At 35.8% G+C, this 27,070-nt stretch overlaps 1 protein-coding gene across 3 annotated transcripts in view; it reads left to right on the top strand.

Annotated features, from left to right (window-relative positions):
* NFAT5 (nuclear factor of activated T cells 5) overlaps window positions 1-27,070 on the top strand; it is a 115,252-nt gene that overhangs the window by 25,228 nt on the left and 62,954 nt on the right. For 2 of the 3 annotated variants that reach the window (XM_044255824.1, XM_044255823.1), the window contains one exon: window positions 23,416-23,541. In XM_044255824.1, coding sequence (XP_044111759.1) covers window positions 23,416-23,541 — 126 coding nt within the window. Of the gene's footprint in view, window positions 1-23,415; window positions 23,542-27,070 lie in introns of those variants that run through there. The other variant, XM_044255826.1, reaches the window with a different exon arrangement.

Here is a 27,070-nt window from a genome sequence, read left to right as displayed (position 1 = left end):
CTCGGGCTCTCTGCTCGGCGGGGAGCCTGCTTCCTCCTCTCTCTCTCTGCCTGCCTCTCTGCCCACTTGTGATCTCTCTCTGTCAAATAAATAAATAAATCTTTGAAAAACTGTGTTAGGAAAAGTTCAGGATTTTTCAGGGAGAGGTGTTTCACAATACTGAACAGTACTCTTCTTTGTATTGTTAAAATAAAACTTAGTTGAATTTCAGTTTGTAAATTGTGGAAAATTGTAATAACAGTTACTTTGTCTCAGGTTAGAAAATTATAAGAAAAAAATAAATTCTAAAGTGGTTTAGACAAATTCATATTTTAAGTTAAATGTTCTATAGTTTATGTTCTGTATCTTTTCCTGGCTTTTTTAATTCCTTACCCTGACAGGATAAGAAGGTTTGTCCCATATAATTGTTTTTTTCAGTTTTTTAAACATACTTTTTATGTTTATGGCTGCCTTTAAGGTAAGGGTAAACAGACATTGAGTCTCTCATTGTCTCAAAGTTGTGTTTTCTAACAACTTACCTAAATAACTGTAGACTTTTGCCTTACTCAGTTTCTCCTTAAAAACAAGGGTCACACAGAAGTTATGTTGTGGGACCCTATTCTCTGCTTTACAGCAGGTCCAATTCCAAGATCTGATGTCCAACTTCATAGGAATGTTTAACATTTCACTTCAGGGGGACAGTGTTCTTGTTTAACACCAACATTCTTATGCTCTGGCCACATAGAATTTTAAGGCAGTTTGGAAAAACTTCTCTTATATGTTTATTATATTCTCTCCCATGATAATAATAACTTGGAGAAGACAGTGGGTATAGTGGTTAAAGATGTGGGCCTTGAAGCAGAACTGCTGGGTTCAGGTTCTGGTTATATTGTTCACTAGGTGTGACAGCTTGGACAAGTTCATTAACTTCTCTGCCTCAATTTTCTTATCTGTAAAATGCTGTTGATAACAGAGCTTTCATCATAGAGTTGCAAGAATTAAATAAGTTAATGTAAGTAAAGTGCTTAGAGTAGTGCCTAGCATAAGCAATGTAAGTTGCTGCAATAATAATAATTATAATTAAAATAATAATAATTATTATTATTGGAATACCGTTGCTGCGTTATCTTTTTTTGAAAGGATAAAAACCATACTTTTATTAAAAGGTCATTATTAGTGCCAAAGAAAAAAGTAGAAAACATCACATTTCGAATAAAGGAGAATAAACATCAGTTTTGGTCATTTTGGCATTCTTTGTGGCCATTTTTTTTAGGGTAGTTTCTTGATTTATCTGATTGTAGGAATAATAACAGTGCCAAAGTTTCTTTGGGTTTGAAAACAAGGATTTGTGCCAGTGTAAGAGAAACTAATACTGCCAGCCTCTCTTCTTTATTAAGGATTGTACAATTTAGGATGTCTGTCTTTTAAGGCTTAATTTTTTTTTTTTTCCTAAGTGGATTAGATGAAGTGGAAAAGCGTTAGATAGTTGGTTCCAGACTGGCCGCCATGGAAAAATTATTTCCAGTTGTATCTTATTTGTAGTTCTGTTAATCTAGAGTTACCTGTTTGGTAGTGGAAAAAGTACAGAATTGATAGTCAGGAAACGTATTTAAATATCAGTTTTACGTTTTGCTAATTGTATTTCATTTCATCCTTTTATCCTTATTTCCTCTTTAACAGGGTTATTATGAAGTTTATATGAAATAAGGTTTTTCACTATGCTGGTTCTTTTAAACATTTGAATGTGAATCTCCAATTTGCTCAAGATATTTTGAGAAAAAAATCAGATATATATATTTGAAAGAAAGTTTTTAAGGACAAGTCATTAAATAAAATATTTTTAAAAATAATAATAAAATAAAATAGGATCATATTATGAATTTTATAACCTGTTTTTATCTTTTAGTATATTTTGAACACCATTCTAGGTTAATAAATGAAGTGTAACATACTTTATTTTTTTATTGCAAAACTTAAATAATGTAGAAATATAGAGTAAAAATCACAAAAATTCTCATCTCTTAGACAACCACTATTATATTTTTATACATACATATTTTTTACATAAGTGAGATTATTTTCATTTGGTTTTATATTACTTAGAGCCTGCTTTACTCAACGGTATATTTTCTATGGTCTGAGTAGATCTTTATTTTTATTTTTATTTTTAAAAATTTTTAAAAAAGATTTATTTATTTGACAGACAGAGATCACACGTAGGCAGAGAGGCAGGCGGATAGTGAGGGGGGATGCAGGTTCCCTGCTGAGCAGAGAGCCTCATCCTCCATCCCAGGACCCTTGGGATTATGACCTAAGCCGAAGGCAGAGGCTTTAACCCACTGAGCCACCCAGGTCCCCTCTTTATCTTTTTTTTTAAAGATTTTATTTATTTATTTGACAGATAGAGATCAGAAGTAGGCAGAGAGGCAGGCAGCAGGCGGCAGGGGGCAGGGAGCAGGCTCCCCACTGAGCGGAGAGCCCGATGTGGGCCTCCATCCCAAGACCCTGGGATCATGACCAGAGCCAAAGACAGAGGCTTTAACCCACTGGGCCACCCAGGTGCCCCTTTATCTTTATTTTTAATGGCCATATTATATTTCTTGATATGGATATGCCATCATTGCCATCAATTACTCAACCAATTACTTAGGTTTGTCTCTGAATGGAGTGGAATAATTTACTTTTGGAATGTAGTAGTGTTTATACTTGGGATTTGGAAGCTGGGCAAAAAGGCACGGGTATGGGAATGGAGTCACATCCTTTTCCTGCCTGGGTAATTTAGAGATGTAAACCTTTTTAAAATTTCAAAACTAATGGCAATTTTATTTTTTGTGATGATTCATGAAATGCCAGGGTTTTTTTTTTTTTTTTTTTAAGATTTTGTTTATTTAGGGGCGACTGAGTGGCTCAGGGGGTGAAAGCCTCTGCCTTTGGCTTAGATAATGATTCCAGGGTCCTGGGATCGAGCCCCGCATCAGGCTCTCTGCTCAGCAGGGAGCCTGCTTCCCTCTCTCTCTGCCTGCCTTCCTGCCTACTTATGATTTCTGTCGGTCAAATAAATAAAATCTTAAAAAAAAAAAAGATTTTGTTTATGTGATAGAGAGCGCAAGCAGGGGAAGCAGCAGTCAGAGGGAGAGGATCTGATGAGCAAGGATCCTGATGTGGATCTCCATCCCAGGACCCTGCAATCATGACCTGAGCCCAAAGCAAATGCGTAACTGACTGAGCCACCCAGGCACCCCAAAATGCCAGGTTTATTTATTTATGTTTGTAAGATTTTATTTATTTCTTTATTTGAGAGAGAGAGAGAGAATACAAGCAGGAGGAACTGCAGAGAGAGAGAGAGGGAGAAACAGGCTCCCCCTGCGTATGGAGCCTGATGCAGGGCTGTATCCCAGGACCCTGGGATCATGACCTAAGATGAAGGCAGATGCTTAACCCACTGAGCCACCCAGGTGTCTCAAAATGCCAGGTTTAAAAACATTTTTTCTAGTTATATTGGTTCCCGGGGCGCCTGGGTGGCTAAGTGGGTTAAGCCGCTGCCTTCGGCTCAGGTCATGATCTCAGGGTCCTGGGATCGAGTCCTGCGTCGGGCTCTCTGCTCAGCGGGGAGCCTGCTTCCTCCTCTCTCTCTGCCTGCCTCTCTGCCTACTTGTGATCTCTGTCAAATAAATAAATAAAATCTTTAAAAAAAAATAGTTATATTGGTTCCCCAAATGAATAAACTAGTTTTAGGTTTCCGTAGTGTTTTGAATACTGCAGCCCTGTAGTACTCAATACTCTTACTAAATATAAATAAATGAATTAAACAACAGAGGCTTAGTCAGAATTTTGTTTTCACTGACCAGGTTTATAAAATGTGACTTTTACTCAGTTCCTGTATCTTTCCAGAAGATATTCTAGTTTCACTAAACATCTAAGAAGCAAATTGGCAATGGCATTTGCCAGTGGAATAACTTTAATTCACTTCTAGTACTGTAGCACGGTGGCGTTTTTAACAAAGTGATTTGGAGCATATAGATTAAAACGGTGTAATCCCCAAACTGGTAGGTATATGGAATAGGATGAGGAAGGGAAGCAAATTAAAGGAAGGCAGTGGTAAATTAAAGTTTTAAGTTTATTATTATAAGAAACTATGTCATTTTGTGTACAGTATAAGCATAAAAGATTATCAGAATTTTTTTAAAACATGAAAACTTGTATTATAACCTGTTTTCATGTTAGAACTTTCTGTCCCCAGATACTGTTTTCAGCTACAGCTGTTAGTGGGCTGAATGTATCCCAGTCTTCCTAGTTGTTCATTAACCTATTAGCTCTTGACTACTTTAATTTTAAAGTTCAGAAAAATTGGCTACTTGTTAGTTGAAACGGTTAAGACCTGCAGTTGGAACTATTCTGCTTCTAGTATATCTTACAAATTTGAATTCATTTTAAGAAAAGTATAACTTTAATAGACTGGCCTTATGTCATGATAAATAAAAGTAGGATTATATACATTATAGGAGAGTGCTCAAGTAAATAGCTTACACTAGTGTTGTATCATACTTTGCACATAACTTTGTAGAGTGCATTGATACACACTATGTTATTTAATATTTTTGACAACTGGAAGGTATTGTTATCATCGCCATATTATATAATAAAACCAGGGGTGCCTTGGCTGGTTCTGTTGGTGGAGCATGCAACTCTTGATCTTGGGTGGTTAATTTGAGCCTCAGTAGGGGGATAGAGATTTCTTGAAAAATCAAATCTTTTATTTTTTTTTAAGATTTTATTTATTTATTTGACAGAGAAAGACACAGCAAGAGAGGGAACACAAGCAGGGGGAGTGGGAGAGGAAGAAGCAGGCTTCCTGCTGAGCAGGGAGTCCAATGTGGGGCTCAATCCCAGCACCCTAATAACTGAGTCACCCAGGCACCCCCAGAAATCAAGTCTTTAAAAATATAAAATAAAATACACCAGAACCCCAAATGATAAAGAGACTTGCCCATGTTGACCCTGTTCATCATTTGGAGAGCTGGGTTAGAAAAAAAAAAAAGTATTCCGACTTCTGATCCATTCCTTTTTTTCTTTAATCTCTGCCATGATCATTTGCTGACTGACTACAAATATAATGGTAAAAGACAAAAAAGTGATTCCTATCCTGATTGAGCTTATCTTCTAGTTGGGGAGATAGACTAGTAAATAATCAATTAAAAATAGTATTCTGAGAGGTGCCTGGGTGGCTCAGTTGGTTGAGCTTCTGACTCTGGGTTTTCCCCAGGGTTATGGCTGCGAGATCAGGCTCTGTACTCAGCAGTACTGGGTACCAAGCCACCCAGTGGCTTTTAAAATCTTTTTAAAAAATTGCCACTGGAAAGGGATCAAGAAAATTACCAATCCTTATGATCAAGAAATAATAATATTGATACTCTTTTGTATTAGAACTTACTTCCCCTGAGTCTTAACCTCTTAATTTTTCTATATGATATAATTAGCTATTTAAACATGAATACGTATAGAAGGATTTGTTACATGTCTCTTAAGCATCTGCTTCTGTAGCACAGCCACTGGCAAACAGGAATAATTGAATTCTCTTCTACAGCATTTTGAAACCATGCCACTGAAGTCCCTCAACTTTTTACCTCTTCCTCTCAAAAATTTTGGGGAGTTTTCTCATGTTCTACTTTATTTTTCTCTGTCAGTGGAAGAAATGTCCAGTCTTTTTCTAAGGCTCCCCCAACTTCTTGGACTTAATTCCATGACAGTTACTTCATTTTAATATTTTCCATCTCTTCTTTTTCATTATTTTTTTCCATGTTTCTGTTTACTTGTGACAGTAGTTGTCAAACTTTTAAACTTTGAGCTCTATGGAGGTACCTCTACATGATAAAATTTTTAAAAATTGTACTTAAAAAAGAAAATGAATTCCTTATGGTAGTATAATCCTATAAAAATGCCCTGGAAAAAAGTTTTATTTAGTCATTGTTATACTGATCTCAGTTTCTTCACCACCCAGTTGTTCCTTAACCCTTTGTTAGCATGCAAGCATTTTCTAGGAGATCCAGTGAGGATTTTACAATTGTCAAACCCTAATGGCATTTTTCTTTTTTTCTTTTTTTTTTTCCCTAATGGCATTTTTCTTAATTAAATCTCTTCTGTATGTCCTCTCAGATCTTCAGGACTTTCCTTATGCCTGGCCATTTCCCTTACACTATCAAACATACACAGTTTCTTCTTCCACATAATAAAATAAAGTAAACCGTTTATTTGGTCCTGTCCCCTTAAGTATTTTTTTCCTTGTCTTTGGAAGGACTTTGTAAAATAATAGTCTGTATTTCTGCTTACACTGCATTTACTTCCTCACTTCCATTTGGTCTTCAAGTCTTTTGCCTTCTGGCTTCTCTCCCCATCACTCCCTTGATACTTCTTTGGCAAAAGTATCAAGAAATACCTTTTGCCACATCAAATAAATGCATTCTTCTGAGTTTTTCCTTACTTGAACTGAATGAGGCATTTTCATTTTTGGCAATCCACTCCCAAGACTGTTCTTTTTTTGACACTGCACTCGTCAGACTCTTCTCTGACTGTAGCTTCTTGCCTGGCTTCTTTTCTTGTTCTGATCCTTCTGCCTTTTCATTTTTTATATGGTCATTTTTTATATGGATTAATCTTATATATTCCCACTCCTTCTATTTTCTTGTTCATTCATGCACTCATCAAATGATGTCTGTTTGTGCCATGCACTGTGCTATTGCTGAGAGTGAGGACTCACACAGCCACTGTCCTTGTTATGTAAATAGTCTAATAGGAAATACATGTAGATTAGCTGGCAATTGTGGAACAGTGTATGATAAATATTCTGGTAACGGAAATATTGGAAGGGGCACTTAATTAAGACTGGAATGGTCAGGAAAAGCTTTTTGGGAAGAAGTAACTGTTGAAAGGGGCTTTGGTAAGGTAAGTGTCTGAGGGAGAAGCAATAGCATTTGCAAAGAAATAAAAGTCAAGAAGTGTTTGGCTGAAGAATTGAAGATCATTGTGTCCTGAGGGTGTAGAGGGAAAGAGGAGAATGAGGAGTGGTAAAGTTGAAGGGTTATAAAATAGGCACTCATTACTATTTATTCAACAAATATTTAGTGCTCCGTTGTCTTACTTTATAGGTGTACTATCATATAAGTATACATTTTTTTTAAAAAAGATTATTTATTTATTTGACAGAGATCACAGGTAGACAGAGAGGCAGGCAGAGAGAGAGGAGGAAGCAGGCTCCCTGCTGAGCAGAGAGCCCGATGTGGGACTCAATCCCAGGGTCCTGGGATCATGACCTGAGCCGAAGGCAGAGGCTTTAACCCACTGAGCCACCCAGGTGCCCAAGTATACATTTTTTAAAAGCTTTTATTTTTAAGTAATCTCTACACCCAACATGAGGCTCAAATTTACAACCTCAATATAAAAAGTCATAGTTCACAAAGTGAGCCAGTCAGGCACCACAACATAAGTATACATTTTAATAGCCTAGTTTTCACTCCTGCTGCTATGAACAACCAAAACTAGATTTTGGAGGCTGAATGTATGATCATTGATTACTGCTGTAGACTGGTGTTACCATGGGTTTGTACTAGTTATATTACTAGATCTGACTCAGAATGTTTCAAGACTTTTATTGATTATTCAAGATTTTGGCCACCTGTCTCTGATTTTAAATTATAATCATTGCCATTAATGTATAATCTATTCCTATTCTCTAAATGTTTTATATATATATGGCCTTACTCTAACTAGATTTTCTTTTTTTAAGATTTTATTTACTTATTTGACAGGCAAAAATCACAAATAGGCAGAGAGGCAGGCAGAGAGAGAGAAGGAAGCAGGCTCCCCACAGAGCATAGAGCCCAATGCGGGGCTCGATCCCAGGACCCTGGGATCATGACCTGAGCCAAAAGCAGAGGCTTTAACCCACTGAGCCACCCAGGTCCCCCTCTAACTAGATTTTCAGTTCTTTGAGGGCATAGACTACTGTGTCTAATTTCTTTCTTTTTTTTTTTTTTAAGATTTTATTTATTTATTTGACAGAGAGATAGAGAGCACAAGTAAGCAGAGTAGCAGGCAGAGGGAGAGAGAGAAGCAGGTTCTCTGCTAAGCAGGGATAAGCAGGGAGCCCGATGCAGGGCTCAATCCGAGGACCCTGGAATCCTGACCTGAGCTGAAGGCAGCTTCTTAACCAACTGAGCCACCCAGGTGCCCACTGTGTCTAATTTCTTTGACATCTTCACTTGTGTTAGAATACAAAAGGTATAAAATAGAGCTTCCCTATGACCCTGCAATTGCACTACTGGGTATTTACTCCAAAGATACAGATGTAGTGAAAAGAAGGGCCATCTGTACTCCAATGTTTATAGCAGCAATGGCCACGGTCGCCAAACTGTGGAAAGAACCAAGATGCCCTTCAGCAGACGAATGGATAAGGAAGATGTGGTCCATATACGCTAAGGAGTATTATGCCTCCATCAGAAAGGATGAATACCCAACTTTTGTAGCAACATGGACGAGACTGGAAGAGATTATGCTGAGTGAAATAAGTCAAGCAGAGAGTCAATTATCATATGGTTTCACCTATTTGTGGAGCATAACAAATAGCCTGGAGGACAAGGGGAGATGGAGAGGAGAAGGGTCTTGAGGGAAGTTGGAAGGGGAGGTGAACCATGAGATACTATGGACTCTGAAAAACAATCTGAGGGTTTTGAAGGGGCGGGGGGTGGGAGGTTGGGGGAACCAGGTGGTGGATATTAGGGCACGGATTGCATGGAGCACTGGGTGTGGTGCAAAAACAATAAATACTGTTACGCTGAAAAGAAAAAAAATACAAAAGGTATATTTATATGTGTCTCTATGTGCAAAGTTTATATGTTTACAAGATTAAAACTCAAATCGTGTACTTTAAACTTCAAAGGGCTTAACTCAGTGTCTTTTACATAGGGCACATATAATTTTTGTCAAATATTTACTTAAGTAATCTGAAACATCTTCAAATTTATTGAAGGTTGTCAAGAACATGGTGATATTTGTTATTCTTCTTCTCTGAGCAAAGAACATATTGATATCGGTTAAAATTACAATGGCATCGCTTCTTTTAGCCAAGATAGAGTAATAGGGGCTAGATTTACCCTCCTGCCTGAAGCAACTAAATAGAGATAAAATGTATGAAATATTGGTTCTCTTTACATGTACCTTTAGACAGTGAAAGACAGTGACAATGAAAGGGGGTGAAGGGCAAATGAGATGAGCCCTACAAGTGCCCTTACTCCTTGAAGATAGTTTCTAGGCTCTGGTGATGCAGAAAGGGGCAATCCAGGTAGAGCTCACCGGTCTCCTGAGTTGAGGTAAAGCTAGGAGACTGGGAAAGCCGAGATACCTACAGTTCTCAGGTGGAGTACTGGAAGGGAGGGAAATGAACATAGAATTCTCAAGATCAGCAGAAGGTCTCCTTTGAATATTCATTTGAGTAGTGATTATTACCTGTGTTCGCAAAAACTATGCAAGATTGAGGAAAAACTGAGGGATTAGAACAGTGCTCAGAACTCAGAAAAAGTCTGGATATAATGCCCATTTGTACTAATACAAAGTAGAAACAGACTAGAAAACCTTTTAATTCAGGGAACATTAGGTAGTGTTAAGAAGGGTCTTGTTTCAGTAGTAAAGAAAAATGAACCCTGGACTGAACAGGCAGGCTCTGGTCATGTCTAACAAAGCTTAAAAAAGCAAGAACTAAAAGGATCAAACTGTTTCCAAGTAACTTAATCATATCCCTCCCAAAAGCTCAAGAATATTTATAAGAATGTAAAAACATCCAGCCCACAGTAAGGTAAAGTTCTCAATGTCTGGCATCCAATCAGAAATTGCCATGGTACTCTGAAATTTTGTTTTATTTTATAGAAGAGTACTAGTCATGGAAAGAAGCAGAAAATTACAGTTCATAGTGAGAAAAATCAGTAAGTCAGAACTGATCCAGAAATGACTGGTGGTCTCTGTTGTTTGACCATTGTCATTGCACCCATTCTGTTGTTTGCACCCAGGTTATTGGCCTCTCCAACATCCATGAGGCAAAAAGAAAACCTAGGCATCCACTGCTCTATCATTCCTGGGTCCCACCATCCATAGCTGGTCTGCCTTCTTTTCTCCATTTTTCAGTCTTCTTATGTGTGTTCTTTAAAAATGTATGTAATGTCCAGGCTTTTAGCTGAACTTGGAGGAGTAGAGAAAACTGTGTCTACTCCCATCTTTCCAATAGAGAATGTCTCTGAGACTTCATTTTTGGAGTGAAAACAAACATTCCTTGGTGAATCAATTGATATCCATATGGAAGACAGTGAGCTTTGACTTCAGCCTCATAATACAGCAAAACCAATTCTGGTTGGATATAAATATGAAAGGTAAAGCAAAAAAAAAAAAAAGCTAGAAGAAAATATAGAATATCTTCATGTTCTTGGGATATATGCAAAGATTTCTTGAGTGGAACATAAAAATCATTAACCACAAGTGAAAACATTGATAGACTGAACCTCATTAAAATTAAGAACTTTTGTTTATTAAAGATACCGTTAAGAGGGTGGAAAGGCAAGGCACATATGGGAGAAGATATTTACAATATGTATATTTGACATATGGTCTGTATTTAGAATATATAACATACTCATAAATTAATTTCTTTAAAAAAAAAAGGACAACCCAGGGGCCCCTTAATTGACTCTTGATTTCAGCACAGGTGATAATCTTGGGGTCATGGGATTGGGCCATGTTGGGCTCTGTGTTCAGCAAGGAATCGTTGCTGAACACAGCTTGAATATCTCTTTCTCCCTCTACACCCCTCCCCCCCAACCCCCACTGCCAGCTCATGCTTGGGCTTTCTCTCTCACTCTCTCAAAAAAACAAAACAAAACAAAGACAACCCAATTAAAATACGGGTATAAGATTTGGACTTGAACAGCTGTTTCAAAAAAGAAGATAACTGGGGCGCCTGGGTGGCTCAGTGGGTTAAGCCTCTGCCTTTGGTTTGGGTCATGATCTCAGGGTGCTGGGATTGAGCCCCACGTCAGGCGCTCTGCTCAATGGGGAGCCTGCTTCCCCTTCTCTCTCTCTCTCTCTGCCTCTCTGCCTACTTGTGATCTCTGTCTGTCAAATAAATAAATAAAATCTTAAAAAAAAAGAAAAGAACCACATGGCCAATACACATTTGTAAAGGTGCTCAAAAACGTTAGTTATCAAGTTAAAACCACAGTGTGGTATCACTCCATCTCTATAAGATGGCTTATAAAAAAATTATAAAAACTCTTCTTTATGACTGAGCTTGTAGAGTAGCCAAACTTCATACATTGATGATGAGAGTATTGATGCTACCTCTTAGGGAAACTATTTAGCAGTATCTACTAAAGTTGAGTGTACACATACCTTATGACCTGGCAATTTTATCTCTAAGTACGTATCCGAGGGAAGTACATATATGTGCACGTGAGAAGGTTCATAGCAGTATTTTTGTAATAGGTAGAAACTATGAACAACTCAGTCATTTAACAGCAGAATGAATTAACTATAGAATATTCAAAAGACAGAATAATACATAGCAATGCAGAAGAATGAACTGCTGTAAGCTGTATCAATAAACACCAGACAATGCTGAGTGAGAGGAGCTAGGCACAAAAGGATATCTCCTTTATGATTCTTTTATTATATAAAGTTTAAAAATAGGCAAAACTATAATCTATGGTAATAGAAGTTAGAAGATTGATTAGTTCTAGGGCTGGTACCTGAGACAAAGCATGAAAGATGCTTAATCAGCTGGGTGGTAGTTATGATGTGTTGTGTTCACTTTTTAAATTTCTTCAAACTCAAGAGTTAAGTTATATCTACTTCACTATATGTATGTATTATGCTTTAATAAAAAGTTAAAACACTGAAAAACAATCTATTCTGAAATTATGATCTATAAGATTCTAATAATTATGTTTTATTATACATACTTTATGGTCAGGACACTTTTCACATATAATCAATACTATGATTATAAATATAAAGTACTTTTTAATTTCTAAATTGTAATGTTATGAAATGTAGTTTATTTTTAGAGCAGTTTTCAGTAAGAATAATTATGGGTTTTTAATTTATTTTTTATTTTTTTTTAAAAGATTTTATTTATTTATTTGACAGAGAGAGATCACAGTAGGCAGAGAGGCAGGCAGAGAGAGGGGAAGGGAAGCAGGCCCCCTGCTGAGCAGAGAGCCCGACGTGGGACTCGATCCCAGGACCCTGAGATCATGATCTGAGCTGAAGGCAGCGGCTCAACCCACTGAGCCACCCAGGCGCCCCAATTATGGGTTTTTTTAAAGGGTTTTTTTAAAAGACTTTATTTATTTATTTGACAGAGAGAAAGAAATCACAAGTAGGCAGAGAGCCAGGCAGAGAAAGAGGGGGAAGCAGGCTCCCTGCTGAGGAGAGAGCCTGATACAGAGCTCTATCCCAGGACCCTGAGATCATGACCTGAGCTGAAGGCAGAGGCTTAACCCACTGAGCCACCCAGGCGCCCAAGGAATAATTGTTTTATTTATACATAACTTTATGGTCAAGACACTTTTCACATATATCAATACTATGATTATAAATGTAAAAGTATTTTATAATTTCTAAATTGTAATGTTATCAAATGTAGTTTATTTTTAGAGCAGTTTTCAATTTTCTAGAGCTCTTTCTCTACTTTTGTCTGTGGACCACATCATGGCAGGAAAGATTGCGTGAACTACCCTTTCATTTGCTGTTGTAAATGATAACTGAAGATGATTATCACAATTAATAAAAAGTGTCTTTATGTATCAGTAAAGTGACATCTAGTTACTACATCAAAATCAGGCTATTCTTTATTTGCAAGAAACAAAGTATTGAACTTTCATGTTATAACAAATGTTATTTGTATTTAGAGAGTAGCCAGGAGGTAGATGATCTGGAAGACTACCATATGCCGTCAAAATGTTACTCATTGAGAATCTTTGGGTTTTGTCCATAAGAGGTAATTCTAGTTAATATCTGTCAGGTCCAAAATAATAAGAACTGTGCTAATTTGCTTTATTATTTTATGTATTGTTCAGGTCTGCCTGTATCAAATATAAGTATCAAATATCTAAAATTATCTACTGCCAAGTGAAATAGCAGTTGTCATTTTAGTCAGGAAGGATAGATAACACTCATTTCCTTTTCTTGATAGATAAATATAATTGTTTTCTCTTTAAAGTTTAAAATTTAATCTGTAGAGGATCATTCAGGTCTTTGTTAGTATTCTTTTCTACTGTTTAGGGGAAAAAAATAAATAGCAAAATTCATGCCTGAATATTTGAGGTGAAATTTCATGCTTTAAAGTAATAGCTCTTTGCCAGAATCAATTGTGGAACTCTATAAAAATGCACATTGTGGGCGCCTTAGTGGCTCAGTGGGTTAAAGCCTCTGCCTTCAGCTCAGGTCATGATCTTGGGGTCCTAGGATTGAGCCCCGCATCGGGCTCTCTGCTCAGTGGGGAGCCTGCTTCCCCCACCCCCCTGCCTGCCTCTGCCTACTTGTGATCTCTGTCAAATAAATGAATAAAATCTTTTATAAAAAATGCACATTGTATGATCCTGCCGACTGTAAACCCTTATACAGTAAGTCTGCGATGGAATCCCAGGGCATCTTCATTCAGGAGAAAAAGAATACGTCTATCCAAATGCAGTTCTGATATTCCTTGTTGTTACCACTGTCTCAAATTAAGAGGCAGAAGTAATGAACTTGCTCATTTGTTTTTTGCCACTAATGACAGACAGATATTTTTGATCTCTAAACAATCAGCTTACTTCTAAAAGTATGAGGTCTGGATATTTTGTTTGTTGATAATCCTTGTGTGGAGTAGAGAGGAAAAAGTGAGCCTTGTTGATTTATTTAATATTGGCTTGAGGGAGGAAAAAAATTCATGTTACATGAATACAGAAGAAGAAACTTGATAGGAAATAACTTTTTTTAAGTCACTGAAAATGAGGACCCTAAAATATGGAAAATAGTTTTTAATCTGTTCATTAAGAAAATGGTAGTTTAAAAAAAAAGAAAGAAAGAAAATGGTAGTTTAGGTGATCATAGGGTAGAAACTAGAAGATGAAATAAGGGGAAATAGGGTATTTGGAGTAGAAAATATTGCAGAAAATATGACTTTTAGTTAAAGTGGTACAACATTCTGGTAGTGATAACAAGGAAAATTAGATAGATTTTTGTTTTGTTTTCCCTCACTGAGATTTTGGGGATAGAAACAAGAATTAATATCATGTGATTGGGGACACCTGGGTTGCCTCTGCCTTCAGCTCGGGTCATGATCTCAGGGTCCTGGGATCAGGCCCCGAATCAGGCTCTCTGCTCATCAGGGAAACTGCTTCCCCATCTCTCTCTGCCTGGCTTTCTGCCTGCTTGTGATCTCTCCTTTCTCTCTGCAAATAAATTAAAAACATATAAAAAAATCATATGATTGGGTAGAATCAGTCAAAATAGATGATTTGCTCATTCGTTCACAATATTCATTCCTTTATTCTAATTACATAGACAGAAATGCTGGGGAGGGGTGCCTGGGTGGCTCAGTCAGTTATGTGGTTGGCTTCAGCTCAAGTCATGATCCCGGGGTCCTGGGATCAAGTCCCACATTGGGCTCCCTATTCAGCGGAGAGCCTGCTTCTCTGGCTCCCTCTGCCTGCCAGTCTGCCTACTTGTGCTCTCTCTCTGTCAAATAAATAAATAATCTTTAAAAAAAGAAAAGAAATTCTGGGGAAAGGATTTCTCTTTTCAGCCAGCTATTCTGTTGAAGATCTACCTTAAACCAATCTTAGCTATACTAATCATGTCATAACCTAATAGAAATATAATTTCTTCTCTGTAAAAACTGAGGGTTATGCTGAATATTTTCATCACTTCTACCTCTAATGTTCTGTGCTTTTTATGTGAATTTTAGGTTAATCTCACAAAACTATATTCATTCATTCATTTCATACCATTCTTGGCCAGCTCTCTTTTTATTTAATCTCTCCTTTTTTCACATACAATACCTATGTCTGGTACTGATTGGTTATTTATGTACTTGCAGTCTACCTCACTGGACTATAAGCTATTTGAAAGCAGACACGGGTCACTTTAGTGTCTGTGCCAATGAACACAAAATGAATTAGTAGTGACAAAATTGGGTTTTTCTTTTTTTAAAAACTTCTGAACTACTTCGTAATGCAAGGTCTATGCAGTGTTATTTCTATGCAGAAATAACACTGATGTTAGGAACTCTGTTTACTATGTTACCATGCCTGGCACATAATTGGCATTTCAATACTGTGCTTAATTAAAAGAATATACTGTGCTTAATAAATGAGCTTTTGGGGGGGGCAGTGCCTGGGTGGCTTAGTCACTAAGTGGCTGCCTTCAGCTCAGGTCCTGATCCCAGGGTCCTGGGATCGAGCCCTGTGTCAGGCTTCCTGCTTGGCAGGAAGCCTGCTTGTCTCTCTCCCACTCCCCATGCTTGTAGTCCCTCTCTCACAGTGTCTTTCTCTGTTAAATACATAAAATTTTATAAACAAAAAAACAAATAAATAAATAAGCAAGCAAATCATTTATTAACTGTCTTTTCAGAATTAAAAACACAATATAGATAAAATAATATATTAATTCTACTTATTTCCTTTTGATGATAGATTATTATATGCATTGATAAGTACATGGTTATTTTAGTTTAAAAAGGAATAACTAAAATATAAGGTTATATGATATGGTTAGCTGTTAGGCAGTGAAAGAGATGTTTATTCAGTTTTGGTTTTGTAAACATTCAGTTCAATTTTAAGTGTATGTACATTACAGCGTATGGCTCTGATAGCACACACTAGGCTGCAGATAATTTCCTTACGTTTCTTAGACTCTGCACTTGGCTATCTCTTCTCTCTCTCTCTTCCCCTCTCCATTAATGTTTTCTTCACCCTGTTTTAGCTCTGAAACCCCATGCTACCCACTTCCCCCAATATCCCCTTAGATAGCCTCCTCACCCAAGTAGGGTTCTGACACCAGCCCTGGATCCTCCTCATATCCCTCCTTGGGACTCTGTCCAAACTCCACAGTTCTTAAAGCTCTATTGAAAAAGCATTCTTATAAGATCTTTGAAATTGTAAATAGCCATAAATGTTTTACTCAATAGTTTATGTCATAGATATGACATTTAAAGTCTTATTTCTTCTAGGACAGACTTTACTCATAGTTTCAGTAAATTCAGAATCTAGATAACCAAAATGGTTAGTTGAATAGTATATTCCATTCTGTATTTCTTTTCTTTTCTTTTTTTTTAAGGTTTTATTATTTGAGAGAGAGAGAGAGCACAAGCAAGGGAACCAGCAGGCAGAGGGAGATGTAGAAGCAAGCTCCCTGGTGAGCAAGGAGCCTGATGTGGGACTGGATCCCAGGACCCTGAGATTATGACCTGAGTGGAAGGCAATTGCTTAACTGGCTGAGCCACCCAAGCATCCTCCATTCTGTTCATAAATGTTTAGAAATTACTATGAAAATAATTGTGAAGTTTTTAGGTGAAAAGTAATACGTACTAGAAAAATATGTGTTATATTGAAATGATTGTGGAATTCAAATTAGTCTTATTTCACAATTGATATAATTTGTACTGCTGTATAAATTTAAAATACATTAAAATACCAGATTGTTTTAGGAAAACAGTAATAAAATATATTCAGGAAGAAGTGATATGATTAAGTAAATACGTGACAGCAAACTATTAATTGACTTGAACTTAGATGAGAAAAATTCATTAAAAAAGAGCATCACCTACTAGCTATTCATAACTTTATAATCTTTTAGAAACCAAATATCCAGTAGACCCGCTGCCCGTACATTTTTCCAGTGGAGATGCCAAGTATGATGACTGTCAAGCCTGAAGTGTTTATAACAGAATGAATGTTGTCTCTCTTCAATGCAGAACTGTGTTGGCACAGTGGAGGTGCCAGGCATTTTGTTATAGAATGTCTGACATGAAACCATAGCTGTGGGATTCACTGGCTTTTTGAGATAGTTAATAGAGGGATGGAAGGGTAAGGCAAGTAGTTCCCAAACCATTTGCAAGGAGTTTTTGAAAGTCAAATTTTAATTCTGAGGTGCTATACTAGCTTTGTATTTACCCAATTTTTAAAATAAGGTACAAATGTTTATAAATGGATTTTTCAGTATTATAGTATTTGCATCTGTTATAGGAAGCAGTCATTATTTCAATAACTAGTATCTCTGCTGAATCATTAGTTTATTTTTTGTGAAATTTTAAAGCATTCCCAGAACAAAGTAATACCCTTTTTACCACAGGTATTTTCACTTATGGCTGCTTGCTTGATAGTTAAAAAGAAACAATTTATTTCTAATTTATTTCCTTTCCTCCTATCTTTTTAGCATTTATCTCTGCGATAGTTAAAAAGAAACAATTTATTTCTAATTTATTTCCTTTCCTATCTTTTTAGCATTTATCTCTGCATGCAGTTAAGTCTGTAGTATTAGTTGTGTACAACTTTTATTTATTTTGTTACCCATAAGTAGTAAGAAAGCTTTCAGAAAAGTCATAAAAAGTAAGTGGGCTCTCTGACAAATTTGTTCTTTAGTTTCTAACCCTAATGCAGTTGAACATTGAATGCTAGCTGGCAGGTCAAGAGGGTTAGGTAAGGACACAAATTCCAACAAAGGACTGATAAGTTGCAGAGTTCTTTTTAGCAGATCATCTTATAGCAAGTCTTTGAAGCTACACACTATCCATGCATAATCTTAATTTTTTTTGTATTTACTGATTTCTTGTATTTTTCGTAAAAGAACATCTGTGAGCCACTGTCCAGCCCAGTTTATTTCAGTTCCTCTTCTGTCCTGTCTCCTTTCTCCCCATCAAAGGAAACCTTTGTCCTAATGAACTTTACATTTATCGTTCCTTTCTTTTTTTGTATCATGTTTGTTTTTCATTTTTTACTGTTGCACAGTGTTCAGAGTCTTTATTTGTAAAACCTACCTCACAGGATTGTTTTGCAATTAAGTTAAAATGTATATAATGAGCTTTCCACAGTGCCAGAGCCATTCCCAAAAAGTTAATAAATGGTAATTGTATTATTAATATTATTTTGCTGAGAGAGAGCAAGAAAAGCATGCCTTTTTTCAAGTGTTTCCTATGTTTTGTCTCCCTAGATCCTTTCTGGGGAAAATGAGAGGGTGTGAGGGTTTGAGGTCTTTTCACCTTTTCTTGGGACTGAAGAATTTATAGAACGATACAGTAGAGAATGGAATTTGGATTATCAGTAGTTAGGGAACATTTTTCCCAACTGAGAAAATTAAAAAAAAAAAAAGCTGCGCCATTAAGTTACCAACTTTTCCCTTCTCTTTCACTGCATTGTGCCCTCAGGATACGATTTCTGTCTACTTTGAGTTTGACGCAGTATAGTGAAACAACTCATAGCTGGTGTTGAAGAATTTAAAAGACCAAATTGACCCAGAAAATAATCAGTGACATAAATGGATCAATTAGAGTTTACTGAATGACCAAGCAAACAAACCAGCCAGTCAGCCCATTTTTACATTGTTCTCCTTTCCACCCAACACTGGGAAACACTGGTTTGCTTTCAGAATCTGAAAATCATTTAATTCCTCCATTTCTTCCTTCTTCCTAATAGCCCTAGGCTCTACAGTATTGCGCCCACGTAAGACACTCTTGATCTTCTGAGCTTGAGCTTGTTTCCCTTTCTGCCTAGTTTTCATACACTTTTTTATATACTTATGTTAATAATTTCTGTTAACAGGGGCACCTGGGTGGCTCAGTGGGCTAAAGCCTGTGCCTTCGGCTCAGGTCTGATCTCAGGGTCCTGGGATTGAACCTGGCATTGGACTCTCTGCTCAGCAGGGAGCCTGTTTCCTCCTCTCTCCCTGCCTCTCTGCCTACTTGTGATCTCTGTCAAATAAATAAATAAAATCTTCAAAAAATTTTTTTCTCTTAATAAAGTTATTTGTTACAAGTAACGAATAACAAAAGTTACTAATAACAAAGTTATTTGTATTGTTACAGATAACAAAGTTGTTTATTTATTCATAAAGTTATTTCATACCTGTCCTAATTCTACTACAAAGATATTTAAGCAGTGCACTTACTTGGGGTTTTGGTCAACTGAAATTCATAATGAACCGTTAAGTGAGTTGGTTAAACATTAATGCATAAATTATTAGCAACATAAATAGAAAACATAGATAAGACAATAGTCACTTCAATCCTGGTCGACCAGGGAAAGAATTCCTTAGAAAACAGTGCCTGGCTGGCTTAGTTGGTGGAGCATGGGACCCTTGTTGTGAGTTCAAGCCCCATGCTGGGCATAGAGTTTACTTAAAATAAAGGGGCACCTGGGTCACTTAGTTGAGCATCTAACTCTTGATCTTGGTTCAGGTCTTGATCTCACAGTCATGAGTTCAAGCCCCACATTGGGCTCCACACCCAGTATGGAGCCTATTTAAAATAAGAAAAAGAAAAGAAAAAAGAAAACAAAAGCAAAATTATTTCTCAATTTAAAAAAAAGAGAAAGTGCCTTTCAGTACATTGTACAGGAACAATTTTTACCAACTGTTAAATTAATCGTAACTAAATTTCACTTATTCCTTTGGGTAGATATTGCGGTGTGGTATAGTCTGATGAATTATGAAGCACAATATATCTCTCTTAAGCCTATGTTATTCGCAAATTTGATCTCTTAAGCCTATGTTATTCGCAAATTTGATGTAGTAACCACCTCCTTCCAGGTTGAACCCATACATTTTTGGGTGCTGTTGCTCAGAGCCATCTGTTTTATTAAGCCTACCTTTCTTCATCGTGGTTATGAGAACTTTGTAAGATTTTCGTCAGATATTTTACTGAATTTAGGATAACTATATCTGTGGCATTTTCCTGACCTCTAATAGAAGAGCCTTAAAAAAGCAAATTAGATTAGTGTACAGCTTGGCCTTCATAATTTCACTTTTCACAAATAGAAGCTATGTGAAGAGATATTTTTATCCAGAGGTTTATTAGGAACAGTGAGAGACATATCTTGCTCTTGTGCAATTTCACTTGTACTTGTTCTATTTCTTTCTCTTTCTCTCTTTCTTTCTGGAAACATCTTTACCGATGTATAATTTACATATCATGAAATTAACTCATTTAAAATATACAAATTCAGTAGTGGTTAGTTTATTTACAGAGTTGTGTAACTGTTACCTTAATTCAATTTTAGAACATTTTTACCATCCCAAAAAGAAAGCTTGTGTCCATTCTCACTCTCTTCTTTAAAAAAAAAAAGAAAGAAAGAAATCTAGAAGTGATTTTACTTTTGTTTTCTAATGAAGTCTTTCCTCAAGAAACTGCCTTTTCATTATGGATTTCCTGGTCTTGGTCTTCATAGTATGTGCTTATAAACCTAGAATTTCATTCCTTCCTTATTTAACTAGTTTAAAAGATAACACAAGGAAAATAGATAAAATGTCTTAACATGAAGTGGTTAGTACCAACTTAGGACTATTTTTCAATTTCGTGGATTTATTTTTTTATTTTATTTATTTATTTGACAGAGAGACACACAGCGAGAGAGGGAACAGAAGCAGGGGAAGTGGGGGAGGGAGAAGCAGGCTTCCCACTGAACAGGGAGCCCGATGTAGGACTCGATCCCAGGGCCCTGGGATCATGATCTGAGCTGAAGGCAGACACTTAATGACTGAGCCACCTAGGCACCCCTCAATTTCATGTATTTTAAAGTATCTATGGTCTTGTTCAGGAGATCTTTCATTCTGTAAAACTGTAATTTGGATTGAATTTAGGAGTAAATGACTTCAGTATTAACAGCATAATTTACATTCCTATAATCTTTTTATGTCTTATGGGAAGCAGATTTAAGAGTAAGGCCAGTATATGTGGTTGGGTTGTACAATTATAGCGTGGGGAGAGTTTATTCAAGATAATGGGGCAAAAGAAAAATTTAAATGAGGATTTAAGTCTTAGAGAGATTGTTTGGAGTAACAGAGCCAACCCAGTTATGTGTGAAATCAGAGCCTATAATGGTAATGACTGTATTAAATGTTACTTCCCTTGGGTAGATATGATAAAATTTCTGACTTCTTTAATTTCCGAACACTTGAGTCAGTTAATCAGAAAATACCTTTGATGAAGGAATGAGTCCATGCTTCCTTCTAATTTACCTTGCATGTTACTTTGTTTGTTTTAGGGGGTAGATTGTGCGGAGAGCTAAGATATAATAAGTATTTAATTACTTTATATTTAATTACTTAATATTTAATTACTTTACAGTGTATTTTTATTAACATTGCATTTATACCTCTCATATAGATTCAATTTTATACACTTATTTGGGAAAGGTAAAGTGTTTCAACTCACACAGTTTTGTTTTGTTTTGACTTATTTAATAATTAAAGAAGTGGAGAAATACTTACTAAACTAGTAAAGTGCTATTGGTGATGGACTATTAATAGGACTTTTTTTTTTTTTTCCTGATGGAAATACATTTTGATAGATCCTTTCTCTTTTTATCTAAGCTGTTTTTATTTTCATATTTCCTTTTGGTTTGTTTGGACAAAAAGGAAGGACTTGAGTATGTTTCTCTTTTATGCATAAGGAAGTCTTATTCTCGGCATGTATTGAGAAAGATTATTGTTTTAAAGCCAATATCCTATGATAGTGGACTTTCTGTTTTAATTAGGTTCTCCAAGTGTTAGGTATTAGAGTTTTTCAAAATACAATTTTCAGTTGATTCTGTGTTGCGAATAAAGATAATTTAATTGTAAAACTTCTAGTTTTAGCTTTCTTTCAGGCCATTCTTCCTTACACCTATCCATGTCAAAGTTGGTATATGTAATTCAAAGATTAATTGGAAGGATCAAAGTATATATATATTCAGTGATCAGTAAACTAAAAGTATTGTTTGTTATCAAGGATAAAATGTCTTAGAGAGCTACCTTTGTTTTTTAATCCCTCATGCAAATGATTAATAAATAGTCTTTTTTATTTGTTGGAATGTTGGATTTCTTGGAATACTGGGCAAGTTCCTTAAACTCTATGTCTCTGTTCTTTTGAAAATGAGCATATGATTCTAAGTGGTCATTAGAAGTTCCTTCCAACATTGATTCTACTACCTTTAAAAGTTATTTTGAGAATTAATTTGTGCCCCAAACCATACAATAATAATTATAAAAGAATTTTTAAAATAGTAGATATAAACGTAAATTTATGGACAGTGATTATAAAGTACCTTAAAAAGATATATGAACACAATAAAAGATAGGGATGCCTGGGTGGCACAATCGGTTAAGCGTCTGCCTTCCACTCAGGTCATGATCCCAGGGTCCTTGGATAGAGGTATCCATCTTACTGCATTGGGCTCCTTGCTCAGCTGGGAGCCTGCTTCTCCCATTGCCTGAAACTCCCCCTGCTTGCGCTTTCTCTCCTTTCTCTCTCTCTCTTTCTCTCTGACAAACAAACAAAATCTTAAAAAAACAAACATAGAAGTAATTATAGTCTTAAAAAAAAAGAAGTAATTATAGTCTAATTTAGGCATTTATCCTTTCTGATTTAAGAGTATCCTATACTTGTACCTTTCTAGAGTTTGGAGATAGCTCAGAATAAAAATATATTATTTCCTTGAGCTATGACATTCCTTGTTTAGCTTTTTGGGGGAGAGAAAAATGCATTATGATAGTGAATTAAAGTATTTGCTATAAGGTGCTGGGTAGAAGAGTAAAGCTAGACTAGTGGTCTCATTGGAGAAGCCATTTTAAAGCTGGTAAGAGTATGATAAGTTACACTCTTATTATTACAAAGAAAGAGTTTGTACCATTTTGTGTTATTTGACTTTCTTATATTTTATCTGAGTTTATTCAGTTCTAAAATTTAATAGCCTTAGCATCTTTATTTTTTAATTTTTTTTTAAGATTTTATTTTTATTATTTATATGACAGACACAGATCACAAGTAGGCAGAGAGAGAAGGAGAAGCAGGCTCCCCGCTGAGCAGAGAGCCCGATGCGGGGCTCGATCCCAGGACCCCAGGATCATGACCTGAACTGAAGGCAGAAGCTTTAACCCACTGAGCCACCCAGGCGCCCCAATAGCCTTAGCATCTTTAATATAAAGGAAGAGACCAAGAAGAAAACAGGGGACAGAACTAATGGAAAATTCACTCTTCAGTGAAACTGAATAATAAAAAAAATTTGCTAATAATTCTTTACAACAGTAGTTATATGGAGTTCTTTTTATGTGTGTGTGTGAATAATATAGTTTTCTTCCTGAGTGAAAAGACCTATTAATTTCATGTTCATGTATTAGGTTATTGACTTACACTCTTTTAAAACCTTTTTCTCCTTCCTCCTACAGAATCTGTCTATGATCTTCTCCCAAAGGAGTTACAGTTGCCTCCATCTAGAGAAACATCTGTAGCATCAATGAGTCAGACAAGTGGTGGTGAGGCAGGCTCGCCTCCTCCAGCTGTAGTTGCTGCTGGTATGCATTTCATTTTATTTTATTAAAGAAAACTAGTGTATTATCTGGCCAACATGAACAGTGCTGGCAAAGTTCATATCAAAAAGAGTGTGATTTGAGGGTTTTTTTTAAGAGGTTTAAAAATACACTTTTAACCTTAAAATATTTCAGTGTACACTTCCTGATATAATTCTTATTTTTTACAATTTCACATTGGCACAACTATTAGTGCCATTTATTTTCTAGGAGCTTATCTTCAACTGTGGAAATAAGCTTGAAGCTCTTTTGTTGACTGCATATAAAAAAGTTACATACCAAGCTATGGATAGAAAATTACATTGAGTCCCTATTTAATTATTATTTTTAAAAAATTTGCTGAAAGAGAAAAATGCTTTATTTTGTACAATCCGAAAAAGGACTCAAGTACTCAAGTCTCTTTTCTGTTTGTAGTGTGGTAATATAACCTTTTCCCTACATTTAAAAACATGTGACTCTAGATTTCTTTTAAATTCATTTGAAAGTAATGGAAGATTCAAATGTAATATTTATGTAAAGACATTTTGTAATATCAGTGGAAAAGTATGGAAAATAATGTTTGAAGTTTATCAAGTTAATTTTTGCTCAGCTCTCAAATCATACACTTTGTATAAAATTGGTTCCATTTTTTAATGAACCAGAATAACAGATTGATGGATAAACAAATAGAAAAAAGTCTTGATTATTGATAAATTAATGAGTGCATTCAATAATATTAGATTGCCCAACTGTATTTATTTTTTTAGTTGGGTTTTAAACACTGCTAAGTATGTTCGGTTTAAAAAAGAAAAGGACAAAAATTATACTCTGAAGTTTTATACCTCTAAGTAGAGGTTTCTTATCCAGTGATACCTCTCATCTTTTAAATGGTACTTAAAATCCATCACAGTGTTGTTTTCAGTAAATTCATTTTATTTCAAAAAGAACAGTGAAGTGGAAGGTTGTGGTTTAAATAAGGATTTGGTACTGTACTAGAACTTCATATATTTTTCTTGTATGCATTAACCAATGTACCATTAACCTTGTGTACAGATCTTTTCCCTGAGCTATGTACTCAGTGTGCAGCCTTCCTGATTGAGGGCAGGAAAACTTTAAACATAGCAAAGAAACTTATCAGCCCTGCTCACTGTTCATGTGTTGCCAGACATTTTCTAACAGATTCTGTGGATTTAACTGTGATCTTTTTAGTAATCAAATTGGTAAGAAGACCTGGTTTTACTTTATATCCACTGGGTTCTAAAATGTCCCTGAATATTTTTTCTGGAATTTAAAATTTTAAATATTATTTAAAAATTGTATCAAATGATAAAATAAGAAAAAAAAGATTTTTAATGAAATATTTCACTTTAAATCCACAAGTAGAAATTGACTAACTGATTTCTTTTGTATCTTTTGAGATTATTTTTTGTAGACTTATTGAATCTATATAGAACTAAAAGTCTGTTTCTTCTGTGCTTTTTAACATCTGTTGACAGTAGATCCAGTTCCTTTTAAAAGCTGAAAAAATGTCAACGAGGTTTGGAAAAGGGCACTTCCTTTTAAAATAATACCAAACTCAATTTCAAGTTTGTATATATAGATATTGAAAGTTCTTGAATTTGGGTCACTAATAGAATGTTGATCCTCCCTCCTTCCCTCTATTTGAGAAAATTCTCTCCAGATAAATTAGATTGAAAGGCATGAGTTGAAAAATCATGAAAATAAGAGAATTGACCAAAGGAAGTATTCTGAAGTAATTAATTCTGACTAGATTGAGAAGTTATTGACATTCTAAAGAAGGTGAAGAGTGTAAGGAGGTAACATTGACAGCTTTCTTATATTCACATACAGAAAGTTTCTGTGATCTAAAACCAAGTCATTTGTAATTTTTTTTACTTTTAGTAACCAATATAATCTTATTCTAGGATTCTGTCTTATTAGTAGAATAGTGTTTGTCATATAACATTATAGGTAAGAGAGTTTAAATTTCAGAATATTATAGGGAAATCAGTTAGTAGGTATCTTAATAGTATTGCTTTTTTATTTGACATTTGAATATCTTCAGTGACATAACTATCGAAAGGTTTTGGAGTAAATTGCCAGTTATTCAGTGTTTCCTGGCCAAAAGACGTGATGTCTAGGGAAAGGCACATTAATTTAGACTTCTATGAGTTTTATTCTTAATCTATACATTTGCTGTTTAAATATGAAATGTATAAAAATGATGACTCTTGATGTAGTTAATTCTTCAGAGTTTTGAAGGAGCCGGATTGGCTGCTATCAGGTATGAGGGCCTGGTGGGAACAGACTTCTAGTTCTGCTATAAAGGTTTGTGTTTCACAAGTTCTAAATCAATTTAAATTTGAAAATTTAGAGGCTGGGCATATAGGTTTTCATGTACAGTCTTTATTAATTATTTAAAATGTGTTTCTCAGATTCACCAATCTAGATTTTTTTCCCTTCACATATTACTAAGGGAATGAGTAAACATGATGCTGCTAATCCACAATTCAGAATATTGGATAAAAGAGTATCTCAAACCTTTTTCTGCCTCTGCACTATTCACACTTTTTCATACTCCCATCAGTAACATCATTTTATCGGGTAAGTTCCAGGTTGGGGCTGGGGGAAAGAGGGCTTACTTCTACACAACTCCTCCCCTCTCCACAGGCCAAGTGTCAAAATGTGGGAGATACAGTTGAGAATCACCAGTCTGAAATTTGTACTCCTTCTCATTTTTTGAAGACCTCTGCTTTTGTCCCATTAGAAGGGTAGTTAAAAGTTTGAGGTTTAGAAAGGTAGTTAAGAGTTTGAGGTTTGGTATGTGAATGAATAAGTTTTAGAAGCACAGACTTTCAGAACAGTATTGTAGGTTCTTTGTAGTTAAGAAAGGGGCCATTTTCCTAACACAAGAAAGTTATCCAAATGAATTAATGGCATTTTTGGCAAAATAAGGAGTTGCTCAAGAAATGTGTCTTGTGAAAGGATTCTTTTTGTTTGTTTTTTTTTGGGGGGGAATCATATAGTTTAGGTTAAAAGAACTAAAATACAAGTATAATTTAGAAGAACTAACACAAACAGTTACACCAGAGTTTAGGGAGTTTCTGTAAAGAGATATGGCAGGCATTTTTCTTAAATAACAGCTTTATTGATAAATAGCTTGTATAACCAATCACGTATTTTTAAAAATTTACTTATTGGGGCGCCTCGGTGGCTCAGTGGGTTAAAGTCTCTGCCTTAGGCTCAGGTCATGATCTCAAGGTCCTAGAATCCAGCCCCACATCAGGCTGTCTGCTCAGCAGGGAGCCTGCTCCCTGACCCCCACCTCCGCCTATCTCTCTGCCTACTTGTGATCTCTCTCTCTGTCAAATAAATCAGTCTCAGGATACTGATCCTTGTGCACTTTTTAACCTGTACAGGTATACACACAGATCAAGCATGTATAATAGAAATACCTGTTGAATATCTCCACTATTTAGATCACTGGAGGTTTTTAAAGGCTGTAATTTTAGTTTATAACCATCTGTGAAGTGAT

The sequence above is a fragment of the Neovison vison genome, chromosome 7, assembly GCF_020171115.1.
Source record: "Neovison vison isolate M4711 chromosome 7, ASM_NN_V1, whole genome shotgun sequence".
NCBI lineage: Eukaryota > Metazoa > Chordata > Mammalia > Carnivora > Mustelidae > Neogale > Neogale vison.
The sequence above is the reverse complement of the archived record's forward strand: the minus strand, read 5'-3'. Positions and strand labels throughout refer to the sequence as shown.